This window comes from Strix uralensis, chromosome 6 (assembly GCF_047716275.1).
Source record: "Strix uralensis isolate ZFMK-TIS-50842 chromosome 6, bStrUra1, whole genome shotgun sequence".
NCBI lineage: Eukaryota > Metazoa > Chordata > Aves > Strigiformes > Strigidae > Strix > Strix uralensis.
The window spans coordinates 34540887-34558574 of NC_133977.1; the positions used below are offsets into that span (position 1 = coordinate 34540887).

Genomic DNA, 17688 nt, shown 5'->3' on the forward strand with positions numbered 1-17688 from the left:
TTAAAAACAACAAACCAAACAGTCATTTAAATCTAGCTGGGAAGAAGCAATTCTAAATTTCTGATTTATTTCTTTTAGGATCCTTTTCAGCCAGCTCTGGTTTGGAGCACATCAACAAAAACCCAGCCATTTCGGAGCTGAGCAAAACACTGCACAGCAGCATCCTTAAAATCCAGAAAGAAGCCCCTCCAAAGTTTACAAGTAACATTTGGATCCAATAAAATTACAGGTGCGCTCCTTGACCACTGCATTTGTTGGAGCGCACCCATTATTCCATTCACTCTCGCATGAGGGGGGCAAATCCCAGGTATTGGGGGGCATGTGCAAGAAAATCACATGAAAAAAGCCACAAGGAGCAGAAAGCAGAAAGGGAAGGAGCCTCTCTTTAAAGCCATATAGGCTTTAAAGCTATTTATTTCTAGCCTGCAGTTTGCTGCTAGAGCCTCTTGTCCATAGCTTTTAAGGCTGTTACTGCTGAGGTCTCACCTCATCTCAGGTTTAAGTGATGCTACGCCAAATCTGAGTCTCAGCAACACGCCACTGTGAAATATAAGCAAGTCCATTAGATACCTCTTTTATATAGAGTTACCATATTTATAGCCCATCTACAAAATTTTCTGTCTTTTATCTCAGTAACTGCCTGTTCTAAAATTCACCAGTCAAGGGCAATAATTCAAATAACCTCGGTTTCCCACTAACCTAAATGTTAATCCTAGGCTGGCTCCTGTGATTCAGCAAATCCCTTCCAACCTTGCAGGTGTCAAGTATAATGCTGTTTAAGAAACTCTGCCTGTCTGAACTAGAGGTGCATGGATGAGAGCATACCAGTTCACGGGGCACAAAGAGCCGTCCATGCCTAAATTCTGTCATGCACAGAAGCATCATTTTATATTTTGTCATCATTCTTTGCTACTTCAACACTGTGGTCACAACTATCTGCTGTGAATAAGTGACCATGGCAGGTGTGGGATTTTTTTGGCCACCATACACAACAAAGACCATCCAAGGAAACTCAAAGATCAAGAGAGAGGCAAGAGAGCAGAAAAAAAGATGGGTTTGAGCTGAGCTATGGATTTAAGGAGTTTGGTTCTCCTCATGCACGCTCCTAATGGGACACACAGGCAGGTCCAGGGAGATGATGACAATTTATACCAACTGAGGAGCTGTCTCTTAATGCCAATAACACAATAAAACTTCGCTTTTCTCCTGCCCATTCTTAGTCTTGATTATTTGTGCTGCAAGTTTTTTGAGGCAGAAGATTCTGATTTCTGGACCTGTTTAGTGTTGTGGGATCACAAACACAGCATGAGCTTCCAGGCAATACTGCAAGGCAAGTAATAAAATCTCTATTCTTCACTGCCTTCTGTGCTTGTATGTTCTGCAAAGGAAGTCGTCAAAACTAGAGCCACCAATTTACAGCTGGAGCCTTCAAAAAGAAACAAGACCAAACTTTCATATCCACATCCCTCTTGAAAACAAATGTTTTCACGCCCTGACCTATTGCAAAACATTCTCATTTCTCAAATAATCAATAAAAAAGTAAAATTTCCAGATGAAAAGAAAATAATTATAGATGCTAACAAAGCTTACATGGCTGAGAAGATAGAAGGACCTTTTCGTAATGACATCAACCAAACTGCAACCTATACAGGACATATGATGCTCAGATCTGGGTCCCAAACCCACCTTCAGGGAACCTGAAAATTCATGAAAGCCACAGGATCTGGAGTCAGCCTGGCTCCTGGCGGGGTGAAAGCAGCACATTCCCATTTGCAGTGGCAATCTCCACCTGGATTTCTTCCCTTCAACCACTAAACGTGAAGCTGATAAACTCTTACCCCTAATTTCACCCATTTTTTAATAGTGCTACAGGAGCTACAGATGTTTTTGAGACAACCCAATCTTTGGCAATGCAACTGCTCTTTCTTTCTTGCTGGAAAAGCTTCCTTGATGTGCAAAGTCCTGTATACCTGTACAGCCTGAACTCATCAAGTCTCCAACACTAATGAGTCTGTGGGGTTATCAGTGCTGAAACGAGGCTTCCCTCTACTCTTACTGTGCCAGAGTTAATGCTCCAAGAAAGATCAGTGTGTCCCTTTTCAAGCACTAAATGGGAAAGTTGCTCTACTCATGACCTGTAATGGCAGCAAGGAAACCAGCCCTGTGCAATGCATTCCTCCCTTGCAGATACAAGGGGAGAAAGGACCAGATGCCCATACTTACTGCGTGGTGAAGGGAGCTGGTTCCTGCTGTGCTGGTGGTGCCAGTGAAGGAGGTGGAAGAGTTTCTTCAGCAGCAGCACATGGAGCCCAAAGACCAGAATCCCCCAGGGGAAGCTTCAGCACAGAGCCACATCCCAGCAGATCCAGACTCTTTGGAAACCAAAGGCAAAAGGCAATGGAAGGAAGGGAACCCTGGAAGGAATATTTCCAACACAGAACGACCAACTTGAGGTAGCTCAGAGCTGGCCACACAAGCATAACTTTCCTCTTGCCTCTATTGAGATAGTTAAGTTTAAAAACACGTAGTAAAAGACCTGTGACCTTGAAAAATGAATATGCTTTCTGCAGTGCACCGGGATTGCTCTCTTCTTCATCTCAGCAGAAAGCCTCCTTTGCTTCCATCTGTAAGAAAACTGGAAGAGCCAAAGCTGCAGCCGGCCACACCATGAGATGGGATGGGGGTCCCCCATGGCCGGTAATGCCAGGGCACCGAGCACTGGCAAGTGGAAGGGTGCTTAAAGGCATCGAGTGCGCCCAAGCAAGCACAGAGAGGAGTTCCTGGTGTCTCAAGTTTTTATTGCACAGAAGAAATAAATAATCTAAAGGCTGAAACGATCAGACATTAAAGGAAGCGAAAGGCAGTGATTTCCCCCTCCTTGTAGCATCAGAACTGATTTGTGGTGCTGGAGCTTGTCTCAGCCCAGAGCTCTCCCTCGCACCTCCGTGGGTCTCTGCCAGGACCGCTGCCTGCAGGCAGGACAGCGCTCAGCGGAGGGGTTTTTCCCTGGGGAGCAGAAGCAACAGTGATGGGGGTGTCCATGTAAGACCTCACCCCACCCCACAGCCACCAACACTAAGGTCTGTGCAGGAAATCCTGCAGTGTTCTCAGCTGAACCTCCCACATCCCAAATCACGGCAGCAGGAGAAATGTCTCCTTGTGGGAGCTCACTATGTGATGGGCTTTAAGCAAAACAAGCAAAGATGAGGCTAAATGTATTTTGTTAAAGCACTTCTGAATCATCCGTCCCTTCAGCCAGGAGATGCTCTTTGGACCCAGCTATGTTGTCAAGTCCCAGGTGTCATGTCAGAAAGGATGTGGGAAATCACTATGAACAGCTTCTAAGACATCATTTCACAGTTTTACAGTAGAGGTCATTATACTGCATTACTCCATTTAAATGTGCGATCCCAGTTGTGAATATATTTCATAATCTTCTTGCACTTGACATTGATTCTGGCCTATTGTCTAATGCCTTAAAGTACTTTCTAAGACCTTGGTAATTGAAATGCTGAGGTAGAAAATTACTGTATTACAAGCAGCCAAATTCATGCCGAAAGGAAAAGTGAATTGACCTGGAAGGTCACATCCATCCGTGGCACAGCTGGGAGCGGGGCACTGGCTCCTGCTGCCGAGGTCACCGCTCCCAGGCACAAAGCGTCCCTAGTCACCCAGAGGACATTTGAAATGGGGTGTCGGAAGCTTTTATAGCAGCAATGGTCTTTAGAGCTCAATAGTGCTTATAATTGAATTCTTTAAAAGGATTATATTGTCCTCAGTAACTCATCACTTCCCTGGACTGGCCCTTTCAATTGCATTTTTGCCCCCATTTTGGATAAGATTCGAAACCCAACAATGTTGTAGTTTGCATAAACAAACAAACCTCAAATATATAAATAATTATTCACATCCTTTTCGTATATATTCAAGTATTCACAAGGCACCATGGCAGCCATTAGCATTTCTAAATGCTTTTTGAAATGACAGCTTGATTTTTTTTGTGTCCTTTACTGGAATTGATTCCCAAACTCCTCTCTGCTGATAAGCGAGGACTGGTGATAGCGGTCCCGTGAGGCAAAGTCTGCGTTCTCCTCCGTGAGCTGTGTGGTCTCCATGCCAACTGTTGCAAAGGATGGTGTCACCACAATCTGCTCCTTGGGAGATGGCCTTCTCCTGCAAACAGAGAAGCAGAGGCGCCTGCATCACCCCTTGTTTGCCATCCATTAGCAGCCGTGCTCCCGGCTGAGCAAACAAGGCAGGGCACTTCAAGAAGAGGCTAAATCCTTCTCGACACCCTTGGGAGGCACAGAGGTAATGTGAAAACATTTTTCTTAGAAGGTGCGCAAAAAATATACTCTCCCCAGCAAACACTGGAAAACATACATTTTCTTAACAAATAAGTTTCCTCTTTGGATGTTGGCTATGGCAAACACTTTCCACACAGTTCAGGAGAATAAGGAGCATGAACCATTTCTAATGAAAAATACCCTTCTTATAGTTAACCTAAGCTTTAGTGTACAATTATTTTTGTAACTTTCTTAAATGAAAGAGATTTTCCTGCAATCTCTTTATCCCAGAGGCTGATTTTAAGAAAATCTTACTGCAAATCAAAACTGTAAGAGCTTATAGCACTGACTCAGACCTCATTGAGCACCTAAGAGCCTTAGATGTGTCAAGAATCCTTGGTTGCCTCCAAATCTCTTGCAGTCTAATGAGATTTCTTCTTTACCTCCAATTCATTAAACATCTTGCCTGGATTTCAAGAAAACAGAGCTTAGGAAGAACCTGTAAATTACTTCAATGCAATTTCCTGCAGCGTAGCAAAGGTGGGCTTCAAAATGACCCACCTGACCCCCAGGCAGAGCCAAATGTGCCAGCATGAGCAGGACCCCTGGCATTAGACTAAGCTGACCAAGCTGGCTGGCTGACCCAGAGATTGCACTCTTTGAGGAGAGAGAAATAGGATCAGTTTCTGCCTTGGGCACTCACCAGCTCCCCACTCAGCCCTCCTCAGCAGGGTCTTTGCTCATCAGTTGCAGTGATCAAAGCACTAAGGACTGTGCTGGTCTGGTAACTTGCAGGATAAAATCCCCCTGCAACAACAGCACTTTTACCCATGAGAAGTGGGGCTGCCTCTCTGGGAGGGATAGTTTCTCCTTTCCACACATGGTAACTCTCCATGAAGCCTCGCATCTCAACTAGCCTCCCATGGGGAACCTCTGACAACGGGCAGGGCTGAGACACACCAAGGGACAACTGGGAGGAAAATCCTGCTCCATCATGGACCTAAAATGACCTGCCATGAATCTGCCCAGATGCTGAGGTGGAACTGGACAGACAAGTGTCCAGGATATGAAGCAGTGGGGTCTGACTCACTGGGCCACAAGTAATTCTGGCAGTACTTCAGCACAGACCCATGCACCCTGTCCCCATCCTCACCTCCTCACCCCTGGCTTGGGCTCATGTCACTCGTCAGCAGACGTGAAAAGGGGTGGGGAACAACCCTTTATTCCAAATGAGACATGCAGAAAACAGTGCACACCCTCTGCACCGCCACACTCCTCCTCTTCTGGGTAGTCTGCCTAACCTGGGCTCTCATCCCCTAATGCTTAGGCAAATGGGCAGCTTTACACAACTTCTGTGAGAGGCAGCAGTAGGTGCATGAACAAAGCTATTCATGGCAAGAGGTGTGCAGGACAGGTGGGTCTTCAGGGACCCAGTCCCATACAGAGACATCCACTGGTCTGATAGAGAGAGGGATGGATGTGATGCAGGAGAACTGACTTGTCTGTTCCGGGCCATGCCACAGACCTGCCCTGGGGACCGAAGAGAGGTCCAGTCATCCCTGGCTTCTCTCCCAAGCCACCTCTGCTACCAAAGGCATGTGGCCATGTTATAGGGACTGTGGGCAGAGGCAGGAGCTGGCAAGATAAGCATGGGCATGTGCCAGTGTGCTTAAATGCCCAGACTTTCCTTTATTTTAAAGAAGCCACCAAATCTGCACACATAATGCATGGCAGCTCATGTTGTGCAGTCCTTACTACAGTGTTCACCCACCCCAACAAAAAAGCAACCCAACAAATTGCGAACCTCAAAATCCAACTGCATTGTACAGCAGCAGAGATGGTCACTACCCTCTGTGGGAAACCCAAATGGGATAGAATTAATAATTAATAGGACCAAAACAAATTAACAAAACTAGTTAATAACCAACCAAACAAAACCCTTAAGGTCTTATGGGAAGGAAAACCCCAAGACAACGCTACTGCAGTCCCTCAGTACTCAATGGCTCCTTCACTGTTTATTGTATTTGCCCTGTAGCTATCGAGGCTTCCCCCCAATTTCCTCTCTGAAATTCGAGCACAGCTGCCACATGTGCCTGTTCCACCACTACCACAGTAATTCGTTTTCAATGAATGGTGGGTGGAAAAGATGGAGTTTCCTGCTCCTCATTTCCTACCAGATTTTCCAGTTCAACCTGAGCCACCAAGGTTGAGCACAGACCTTTGGGGTAAGATAAAGCTTCAGGCACTGAGATATGGTTAGCAGCTGACATGTCCACACATAAGCCAGAGGAGACTCCAGCTCTCCTTACGTGGCCAGCCACACACCAGGTTAACCGGAGCAAACAGTTATTTTTACCATTATGAATAACTTTGAGTATGCAAGAAGGGACTGCCTAAGGTAATAAGCAAGTCAACTCTGCCACCCCTCTCTGTGCACATTAGTGGGTCACGGGAACAACAAGCACTGCCTTGGTCACTGCCAAGTGACTGGTACCAACCTGCATGAGGTGATCAAAACTGACTTAATCCAGCTGAAGAAACTGAAATTCGCTGCTGCTCCTACAGAGAAAGACACGAGAAGTCAGTACACTGCTAATTCTCTCATAATAGCATTACACCACTGAATTTTTGCATAAATCTCAAACCAACATACTTGTTATTAGCCTTCAGTACACAAAGATTTTGCAATGGTGAGAACACTCCTGCAGTTTCCCCACACACTGCGGCTTTTCAACGATTGTCAAGAAACTTAACCCAAATTTCGCATGGAGAACAGCTCTCCCTTCCCAGACTGACAGCCTGTGAAAATCCCAGTAAAGCAGCGAGCAAAGCACAGACACCCGCTGCAGTACCTTTTTGTCCCTGGACAGCAAAGATCATTCCCCCTGCAGGGATGGGGAGACGGAGGAGCCATTCAGCTGACCTCAGCCAGGGTGGCTGTGATCTCACCGTTCCTTCCCTCTTGTCTCACCCCATGGAGAGCTGGCTTAGCTTATTACACCAATTTTTTTCTGATTTCTCTGTAGAGTTAGTGTCCTGGACTGGCTCACTGCAGGGGCAGGGAAGTGCCCAAGCTGGCAGCAAAAGCAGCAGCAGAAGTTTGTGGTGAGGGAGAGGGAGGAGAACAGAGACCTAGCAGCGCCTGCTGGATTTGGCTTAGGCTGTTGGGGAGGAAGAGCAAGAAGAAGGAACGTGTCAAAATCCCAGAGGATTTCTGTTCTGAAGGTCTTCCTCTAGTCCTTGGTCCAGAGCATCTCTCAAGCCAGTGTCTTCCAACCCTTCTAGACAGAAGGGTTGTACAGTCCTTTGGAGAACAAACTCACAGACCATTGGATGCCACATGACCACAAAATAATGTTCACTCAAATAAAAATCAGGCTGAATTTTGAGTGTTCGTTTCTGATTTTTTCTTTGCCATGCACTGTTTTACTGTATGCATGGGAATGCATGTGCAAAAGAAACCAAGAACAAAATGTCTAATCATACTGCTATTTGTCAGATCACCTTCCAAAATCCCCTACACACTGACTGAGAATTTCTTTTTAAAGTCATTTTTGGTAAATATTTCAAAAGCAGATAACAGAGATATAATATAGTGAATATACAAAGGCAAAGAAAACTCCAAAGCCTGAAAACATTATTTGTGTTTTGCTTAATATATGGGGGCCATAAAAAACTTTGTTGAAACTTAGATATATTTCAAAAGATACAAATTAGGGAGTACAATCTCAGCTCTATTCTACTATCCCATACAGATACATAGAAAAGAAGTTCCTTAAGTAGAAAGAGAATTGCTGAGCAATGTTTTGATGGTTACTGAGTGACAACTAGTTTTTGATTTCTTGTCAGGGTTTCTGAAATCTAGTGCCTACTTACCTAGTGTCTAATAATCTTTCATCTAAATAAACCCAGGTAGCTATTTCTGCATTGCCTAAAAGACAAGGACTCAGGCTCTTGATTTTTCTTATCTGGGACAAAAAATTGCACATCCATGCGTGCATGCATGCACCCATGTATGTATGTATGCACCCATGTATGTATGTATGTAGGCGTAAGTACATGAGTAGACACACACTGTGTGTATCAGCCTCTCCCTCAGAGACACAGACTGATGCAAACCCCTCCTGCGGCCGTGCCAAGGACCTGTAGGCTCTCATGAGCTGCTTTCTGAATGTGCTTCACTGTTTAATTTTGAACTTGTTTAAGCCGATCACATGCACAGACCTTTCTAACACCCTCTGCCTAAAAGTATTTTCCCAGATTATGTTCCCAATATATTCAAAACTGTTTAGTTCTGGAATCAAAAGGCTCTCTTGTTCCACAGTTATGAATGCTGAGATTTAATAAGATAATCGTCATAATTCCCATTTTCCTTAAAGTTTTCTCAGGTGGGTTTAGATTGATTAATTAAGTTTATTAAAATGTATTTACAGCAGATTTTTCTCATTGCTGTGATACATTTACAATCTGCCATCCCTGTTAAGTCTTAGTATTAGTATCTGGTTTTGCCATTTAAAGTACAATATAATAAATAAGCACAATGTTCAAACTATCAAACCAATGCTAGTTACAATTAGAATCCAACATAAAATTAAAGACTCGGAGAGAAAATGTATTAAAACTAGCAATGAAACAATACCTCATCATTCACTGTGTCATCTGCATATTAAACACAAGAGTCTCAATCCTAATTAAGTTAAATTAAAGCTTAATGAATTTTTAAGCAGGTTTAATAATACAGGAAAAAAAAAAATACTCACCAAGGGGGAGCCCTGGGCTCACTTGGCCGATGTAGAAATACAGAATAACTGCTGCACCCAGGCTGACAAGGGTGTAGATCCACTGAATGACAAACATTATGATGAGGGACACGATCGCCTGTTGAAAAGACATGGTTTGGTGTTACCCCAGAGTCCGTAAGATAATATAATGATGACAATCTGACAGTCCTTATTCTGCAAAGCCCAGCAGCTCCGCTGACCTCCTGCTCTGGCCCTGTGGGACAGCTGGCAGTGCAGTGTCCAGGCAGGCTGCTCACCTTCAGACACAGCCTGACACCCGGTCAGCAGTTTGTTCCTCAACCTCACAAGACGAACATGCATTGCAACTCTAACAGAAACTCTTTAATAACTGAGGCAGTGAGGCTTTCAAGTTGTTATGAGAGCATCAGCAAATGCTCTTTTGTTTTTGCCAGAAATGCTCCATCTTGGTTTTAAATACACACAAAACCAGTGCTTTGATGGCATTTCCACACCTCCATCTTTCTCAGGGTCTTCTTGGGAGCGCTGTGTAAGAGACATGCACAGTCAGAACCCAGGACACAGACACTCAGAATTATCCTAATGAGTGTTTTCTTTTAGGTGTCTCCCTCCTAATGATGCCCCGGGATGGGGACACAACAGAGGCTCTTCTTGCACAAGACCTGCTGCACAGCCCAGGTCCTACCCATGGGAGGAATGATGCCAGCTGCAGCCAGGTGGGTGGATGGATGCTCCTGGGCATTTGGTGGCTGAGCCGGTGGTGCAGCAGAACCCCTGGGGAACCACGTCATCTCCTGCCTGAAAAACACTCCACAGCATGTGGCTTTTGACCTCAGGTAGAGGTAGAGCACTCAGGTGAGCATTTCCACACAGTGTTATCTGAAAAGATTTGGGTATGGCATGGCTGAGGTTTCTTGGCAATGAGGTTCCCATGTTACACAGAGCCTCGTTTGGTCTCACTGTTAAAAGGAGAGACAGCACAGGTTTACAGTGTCATCTTCAGCAGCACAGAGGTAGCTTTCAGTTCAGTAAGCTACCCTGAGTCCTAGAGGCAGCGTGGACCTCAGGTCTCTGCTTGGCTACTCCAAGAGGAGTATCCAGAGGCTCACCAGCTCAGGAGGTAGATTTGGCTCAAGGAGCATATGAATGGGGGCAGGGGTAGTATCTTCGTGGGTGAGGTAAGGAACAGCAAGGGGCAGCATGAGGAGAAAGAACTAGAGGAGTCCAGACTGACACAACTGGTGAAGCTCAAAGAGAGAGGGCAAAGGGGAAAGGAGCCAGGATGAACAAATGCATCTGATGTTTGCTTCTGTGATTTTATTTTGCATCGTTGATCGTTTCTCAGCTCTGCTGCAACCTCCTCCCAAGTCTGACTATTGACAAGAAACCAAATCTGCTTTAATGAACACATCTCATCTCCATAAAGCAAATTCCCCCACGAAGGCAGGGAGCCGACCACTCTGCAATGACACGGTTTGGGAGCCACGTTAGTTGCTGGGCCCAGAGACAGCATCAGGGTGCAACCTCCTAAAGATGTCATCGCCAGAGAGGAGCCTCCACATCCATCCCAACCCCGGCACCGCAGTCCAGTGGGACCCCTCACCAGAAGCCAGCTGCTGGCAGCAGCAGCAGTGAATTTGAAAAGTAGGTGTCAAACTCCATCTGAGGATTAAACTAAAAGGGTTTGGTGTGTTGTTCGAGTGGGTTTGTTACATTTTACACACAGCTATGAAATCCCCATCCATGCAGCAAAGCCATATGGGTCATTCATTATGCATATCTGACCCTTTCCCTGTCATCTGCCCAATAATCCATCTTCCCAAAATGAATTTAAATGTCTTAAAGTCCTCGGCAGCTTGAGACAGAAGCTATTTAAAAGCTATTTATTCTTTAAAATAACGTGCTGGAGGAATGCTTCACTTTCCTCCCTCAAAAGATGGAATTTCACAGCCGGGCTGCTGGTATCAGGAGGTCAGCATTAATGAAACCCCACCTCGAGCTTGCAGAAACTGGCTCATAAATAAAAGCAACACAGCTTTGAAGCTAATGTCTCACTCCATCCCACAGCAAGAAAAAGCAGGCTGGCACACAGTGAAAAAGGGACACTGATTTTTTCCCAGTCAGCCATGCATCTCTGAAGTCCTAAGATGCCAGACTTTGATTTTGTATCTTTTGGGTTTGGGTTGGGGTTTGGTTTATTGCTGTTGTTGTTTTAATTAATATGTCATCTGGGTTTCTCTGAATTTGAATGGCTGGATGCACGGTACCTTGAGTATTTAATTCAGGTGACCTGGAATACTAGAAACAAAAACCATTTTAAAGTACCGGCGTGCATTTACACTGCAGTAAGGGAGGAATTTCCTTGTTTTCTCCCATCACAAAGCAGTGGTCAAAATAAAAGAAAATTACTTACACCAGCAAAGGAAATCCAATGGTTGAAGAATCTGGAGTAGAAGGATTCTGGTATTTGCTGAATTCCCAGCTCTGGAGTTTGTTGCTTTATAGATGATTCTACAGGAAAATAAAAGACAGACAGACAGACAGACAGACAGAAAGACAGACAGACAGACAGAAAGACAGACATTAGAAAGGAGCTAAAGTAGATTATTTTCTATTTTACATTACCAGACTCCAGAAAACCAAAGAAGTTCTAGCTGACAGCAGCGTATGGAAGAGTTAAACCAAAACCTCTAAAATTAAAACCAAAAAGGAGTGCGAGAAAAAAGCCTAATTGCTAACTCTGGTGCTGAGTCCATTTGAAGGCCACATCTGCCTATCTCTGCCTCAGTTCCCCTGTTTGCAAAAGAAGACAAATAAAAGCTCTTCTCCATTGGAAGGGTTTACGAAGCTTAATTGACTAATGCTGGTAAAACACTACAGCACTGAGATGACAAACTCCAAGCAAACACACAGTATCAACTACCCATATCGCCAACAAAACAAATTCAGACTCTTAGCTGTGGATGTTGAATTAGACTCCACCTGTGGCACAAGGACCACTGCATTTTCATAGCCTGAGTTTTAGACTCACACAGCTCCATCCCTCCTACGCTGCACCAGGATGAAGTAAACTCCAAGATACACTCAAAACCTTTTTAATGTACAGTGCTAAGAGTGCATGTGTAGAATGAGTATATAGTAAACAACCCTACACTAAATATAGTCCTGCCTGCTTTCCTGTGATTAATCCTCCATAGGACATTGCATTGGAACTTCTCCCGTGATGCACTGTGATGAACTCTACCCTCACCTGGAATAAATGTTATTATTACTATGAACCACCAAATGACAGCCCTGTATAAAGCTAGTTTCACACCTGCCTTCAGGAAAGGACTGAGAGGACCAAGGTTATATACCATTCCCCCATGAGCATGGAGACATCCATCTCCTACAGCCCTTACCTTCTCCCCTCTGGCTGCAGAGCGCTGGCACCTCACTGCAGAGCTGCGCTCCCCGCTCCAGCAGCCTGGGTGGCTGCTGGGCATCCGCAGCAGGTGATGAGCATGGACCCATGTCACGCTGACAGCCCTGCTCAGCCAGGTCCTGCTGGCTCTTGTTGTGGGGCTCTGCAGTCTCATCACAACCATACTGAGCTGGGGGAGCATCATGGTGGAGATCCAGGAGAAAGCTGTCTTGTAAGGTCTGCTTGGCTGGCTTCTTTGCCTTCTTTTGTTTGACCTTCTGGGTTAAATTCTCAGCTCCTCCTTTTTTGCAAGTACCTGGCTCACTACAAAATGGTTTAAAAAGCTGGTCCATGTCTTTTGTGAATTCTAGCAAGGTACCATTTGACCTGCTTTGAATTACTCCATCTGCTGCATGGCTGGAGGGTTTGTTGAAAATTAAAGGCTGGGAAGAGTGAGCAGGTCTAGCGTTTTCCAGCTGGGTCTCATGAGGTTTCTGCTGAACGTTGTAGCTCAAGGACACTGAGAAATAGGAATAGTCTACAGCAATATACGTCAACATGAAGTTGATGGTGACTATGGGAGCAAGAACGTTCACTTGCCCAATGAAGACGAAAGCCATGGTGATGAGACTTGTTAAGCAAATTGCAGCCACTGGAGTCTTGTTGGGTCCTTTCTAGTTCATAAATAAAACAAATTTACATTTAAATTAATAACCATGAGCCTCGCTGTGAGGATTCTCCACTTGCTCAGCTGCCATGGGTGGTTACCTGGGCAGTCTGCAGTACCCCCTTAGTCATGACATACATGCATGCATGTGCAAGGAGAGGCTCACCAGCTTAATAAATTAAAGAACAGGCTGGAAGCCAAAAGCTGCTGAGCTTCCACCACACCTCTGAGCCTTACTCAAGCTTTGTCTTTGGAAAATTAATCCACTCTCACTCCATATCTCCATGGTAAAACAATGTCATTAAAGCAGCAATAAACCTTCAGAGAGATTTGTGGGGCTTATGGGAAGTCTGGCAATAAAATGTGTTAATTAGAGTTAACTGTTCGTCTCTAATTTCTCTACAGGACTGCCAATGGAAAGGCTTCGCCTGCCAGACACAGTCAAGGAAGCTCTGCCTGCATGGAGCGGTGCCACCTTCACATCAGCAGCTTCTGGCCCTGCCCTGACATGAGGCTGAGCTAAATCCATGGTCTGCTGAGCCTCTGCACTTGGGGTTTCACTCCCTCCATCCACACAAGCCACATCTGCCCAGCGCAGGAGGAAAGCAGCAGAGAGGTTAGGCAGCCGAGGATGCTGGAGGGTGGGAGTCAGCCCCCAGCAATGCCAGGTATGCACTGGGAAGGCAGGCAGCCAGGAGAAATGCTGCCTGCTCTTCAGCTCTGGGGTGGGGTGAAGGCAGGGAGAGGAGGAGAAAAAGAGAGACAAAGCAAAGGGCATCGGGGCTGGAAAGACTTGAGCCATCAGCTTATGAACTTTAATCCCAGGTCTAACGTGCCCTTCCTTGGACCAGGCACTGTCTTGCTGTTTTGGTACCCAAAAAGCCTGTGCAGGCTGCATAAAGACCTCGCTGGAAAATATAAGATATCTTACAAAATATCTTAGGTTTTCACTTACTGCATGTGCTTTTTTAATAAACACACAGCTCAAATGGAAACTATTTCTATTTCCTCCACTCTTATTTATTAATAGAAAAGGGGACCTGTTCTGGACCTTACACCTTTTCACAATGACATAGAAATACAACCCGAGGACAAAAGAACACAGTTCTCAGAAAGCATCTTCAGTATCAGAAAGATGTACTGAGATGGGGAACAGATGGGACGATCTCAGGATGCGTCTGGCTTGGGTTTAACTCTACAGAAAACACTTGTGTCCTCCCCATCAGCTGGGGTTATAGTGACTACAACACTTTCTTCAACCACCGAAAAGAACTGATGTGGAACAGATTGGTAAGGGCAAACTAAATTTATTAACTCTCCATAAACCAAATCTAGACAATTTTCAAGGTGTCAGAGAGAAGGAAAGGGGAAAAGTGATCTGCCTTTGATTTCTCACCTCTTTTTGAGCCCTTCCCATCATGGCACTCTGCCCAGACAGAGTTCAGAGCAGAAAAGTTGACAGAAAGAAAGAAAACTATCAGAGAAGAGAAGGAATAAACTTTGCAGTCAACTTTGCTAAATCTCTGAGAATTTCACAAGGGTTGCCAAGTGGAGAACATCCTGTTCTGGGATCACTTGATAACTGCCTTCAGGAGCTGGAAGTTTTTGCTGTCATTATTGTTGCTGCTTCCCCTATAATTATTACTATTTATTATTATTATTGCTATTATTATGACTTTAATTTTAGAAAGTTACTTTGAGAAACATAAAACAAAGGACAGAAAATTATTATACTTATAAAACTTAAATATTTTTAAACGTTCATAAATATCAATATTGTAAAATATTTTTCTGTATTTACAAGCTGCTCTGAAGGAGCAAAACATTGTAAGGTTTTGCAGCCACTAGGCACACAGTCAGGTACTGCAGGTTATTGAGAGTGAAGGAATTATTTTCTTCCTGTTTAGAAGAAAGGAAAACCATAAAAAATAGTTTGCTACTACAGAGTCCTTAATGACTGGTACTTTGACTGATCTCAGTAGAACGACTCATGTGAATGAGGATTATTTGTGAGGACAAGAATAAAGCCTCCTGACATATTCAAAGCAAGGCTTTGTTTCAAAGCATATCTAAAGCTTAGCAGCCCCCTAACTTAACCTTTTAAATCTATTATTTGTTTTTATTTTATAGTGTCCAAAAGGCACCTTATCTTACAAAGAAGTGTCCTTTTCTCCAGTGTGCACAGACTGAATCCACAGCACCACGACTAGTCATGTACTCAGCTATGAGGTTACCAAAGAGGATAGGAACAGCTCAAAGAAAATGTGCAGGAAAGAAGAAAAAAGATAAAGAGGCAGTTGCCATCCATTTCACCAAGTGCTTGGACAAAAGCTTCAGGCCTCTGCCCTGGACAGGAGGGCAGAGAAGAGCTAGGTACCTCCCTTGGTCACAGTTAGGTTCAGTACCAGCATAGATAAGGCATTTGCAAAAAAAAACCCACAGGAAAAGTTTTGTCATAAGTGGCTGTTTTACTGGGGACATCTGAAAGAAGCAGGTCTGAAGGGTGCAGAGGCAGGGTGAGTGAGATGCTAGAGTGAAGCAGGGCTGCTCCTGCATGGTGCTGAGCCCCACAGGAGGGCTCAGGGCAGACGTGGTGCAGCACAGGGGACAGGCAGGGAAAGGACCACAGGCAGCTAGGCTCTTGGTTTTTTTAATAAAACCACCCATTTCCTGGCTTTCCTGACTATGCATAGGGTACCAGATCCCAAGTCTTCCCCTTCCGGCATTTCATACGTCCCCCATCTCACCCCACAGACACATAGAAATCCTGGCTTCTTGAATCACCAGTTTTCCTTAAGGTGAAGGTTTGACAGCAATCTCACAGAAAGGATGACTAACCCCACGTCCAAGAAAGGCAAGCATGGGGATCACGTTCTCCTGGGCGATGCACTGCAGGATCCTGGGTGCTCCATACAGCCCTCCCATGCAGGAGGCCAGGGACGAGATGTACAGGCCTAGCAAAAACAAGAAACCCACCAAGGATACCTGGAGGAAGCGGAGAGAATGCAAAGTTGATTATATTGTTCTTTAAAGACCCCTGAGCAGTCTTAAATACAGGTATTTTAAGAGATGACATACATGTTGTAACATCGCTAAATGAACAGAATGAGCCCTGGGAAAGCAGCAATTTAACTGGTGTGTGGTATGAAGTGCAAGCAATTAATACAGGAAAATTATCCCATAAAAGTAATTTAATACTGAACATCCTGTACCGACAGAGCGATTTGACAAGCTCATATCCAAGAAATTCTTTGTCACTTGGAGCAATTGCAGTAAAGCAGCAGCTATTAAATTCCACTTAAGTAACTGGAAGTGAGTTTATTTCAGGAGAGATCACTTATATACAGAGCACATCGTACAGGAAAAGCTGCCCAGGCTTCCAACCATCCAAAACAGGAAGACAAACCCCTGTGTCCCAGAGGGGAAAACCAATCCTGAAAGAAAATCCACAGTAAAACCAAATCCAAATTGCCACTTAAACAAATGGCATCTCAAAAAATACGCTCTGAAGGATATAATATAGTGACCTTACTTTCTTGTCTTCAATGAGAAAATAATTTTCTTCAGCCAACATGAATCTTTAAAAAAATCTTTAAAGCCACAGTGATAACAAGGCTGGGATTATTACAGGTTTCTAGTGAGCATCCTTTCAAACGGGGAGCATCTCCTGCAGGCATGGAGGGCAGCTCCTGGTCTATCACACAGAAGCAAGGACTGGGGTCTCCCTGCACATGTCCCCACTGTCAAGAGCTGCAAGCACAGGCAGCATATCTAAAAAAGCCCCACCGAAATACACAAAACACCACAATATGAACACTGTGCAAGAAAGCTTTGAAATGGGAGTGCTCCTGGTACCATGGTGTAAGGGTGTGGGCAGACACAGCCAAGGAGACTAAGGTCTACAGTCACCTGAGCCATGCCCAAGTCCTGCAAGACCACATGAGTCTGACAGCCAGCCACAGAGAAAGGCAAGGCGTGGGGGGTAACACCAGCACAAAGGCCAGGTAGGGAGAAGAAAAAGAAAAAAAGCAAATTTTGGTCCAGATCCATCCTGCCCATACTCCACTGAAGTGAGCTGCTGGAGGTGCAGACAGGTATCTGTGGCAGGGGATGTCACCGGATGCACGTCCCCTGCATCCCACATGTCCTTTGTTCCCACCCCTCCTCTTGTGGAAAATAAGGTCTAAATGAACATGGGTCCTCCCAGCTTCTGCCCCTGTTGAAGTCAGGTGACATATGCTTTATTAGAAGGAATTACAAACATTTGCATGGCTAAAGATGATTCAAGCTACATCTGCCTTTTCCTCATCTATGAAATCCACACACAGCAAAAAGGAGATTGGGTAAAAAGCCATGAAATGCTTGCTGTTTGGGGAAGGTGTGTAAAATTAATGTTGTGGTACAGAACCGTTCAAATTTCTTACCACAACATTTCTTTTCCCTATGACAATCCACTTGGCCTTGTGAATTTTATCCTGCGGGACGGAAGAAACTTGAGGCAAAGATGAGCAGATATCAGCTTTCATTAGACACTCGATGGGGAATCTCCCCTTCGCTCTCCTCTAATCCTGC

At 44.8% G+C, this 17688-nt stretch overlaps 2 protein-coding genes across 2 annotated transcripts in view; both read right to left on the minus strand.

Moving 5' to 3' along the window:
• HEG1 (heart development protein with EGF like domains 1) overlaps positions 1-2347 on the minus strand; it is a 63174-nt gene extending 60827 nt beyond the window's left edge. Inside the window, exons 1-2 of the mRNA XM_074873634.1 lie at positions 2224-2347; positions 487-540 (exon numbers count right to left, since the gene is read on the minus strand). The gene's annotated coding sequence lies outside the window, so the exon portion shown is untranslated. The remainder of the gene's footprint in view (positions 1-486; positions 541-2223) is intronic.
• A 430-nt stretch (positions 2348-2777) lies between these two features.
• SLC12A8 (solute carrier family 12 member 8) overlaps positions 2778-17688 on the minus strand; it is a 50490-nt gene continuing 35579 nt past the window's right edge. Inside the window, exons 8-13 of the mRNA XM_074873646.1 lie at positions 15955-16101; positions 12448-13123; positions 11460-11557; positions 9047-9164; positions 6785-6845; positions 2778-4173 (exon numbers count right to left, since the gene is read on the minus strand). Coding sequence (XP_074729747.1) covers positions 4008-4173; positions 6785-6845; positions 9047-9164; positions 11460-11557; positions 12448-13123; positions 15955-16101 — 1266 coding nt within the window. The 3' untranslated portion in view covers positions 2778-4007. The remainder of the gene's footprint in view (positions 4174-6784; positions 6846-9046; positions 9165-11459; positions 11558-12447; positions 13124-15954; positions 16102-17688) is intronic.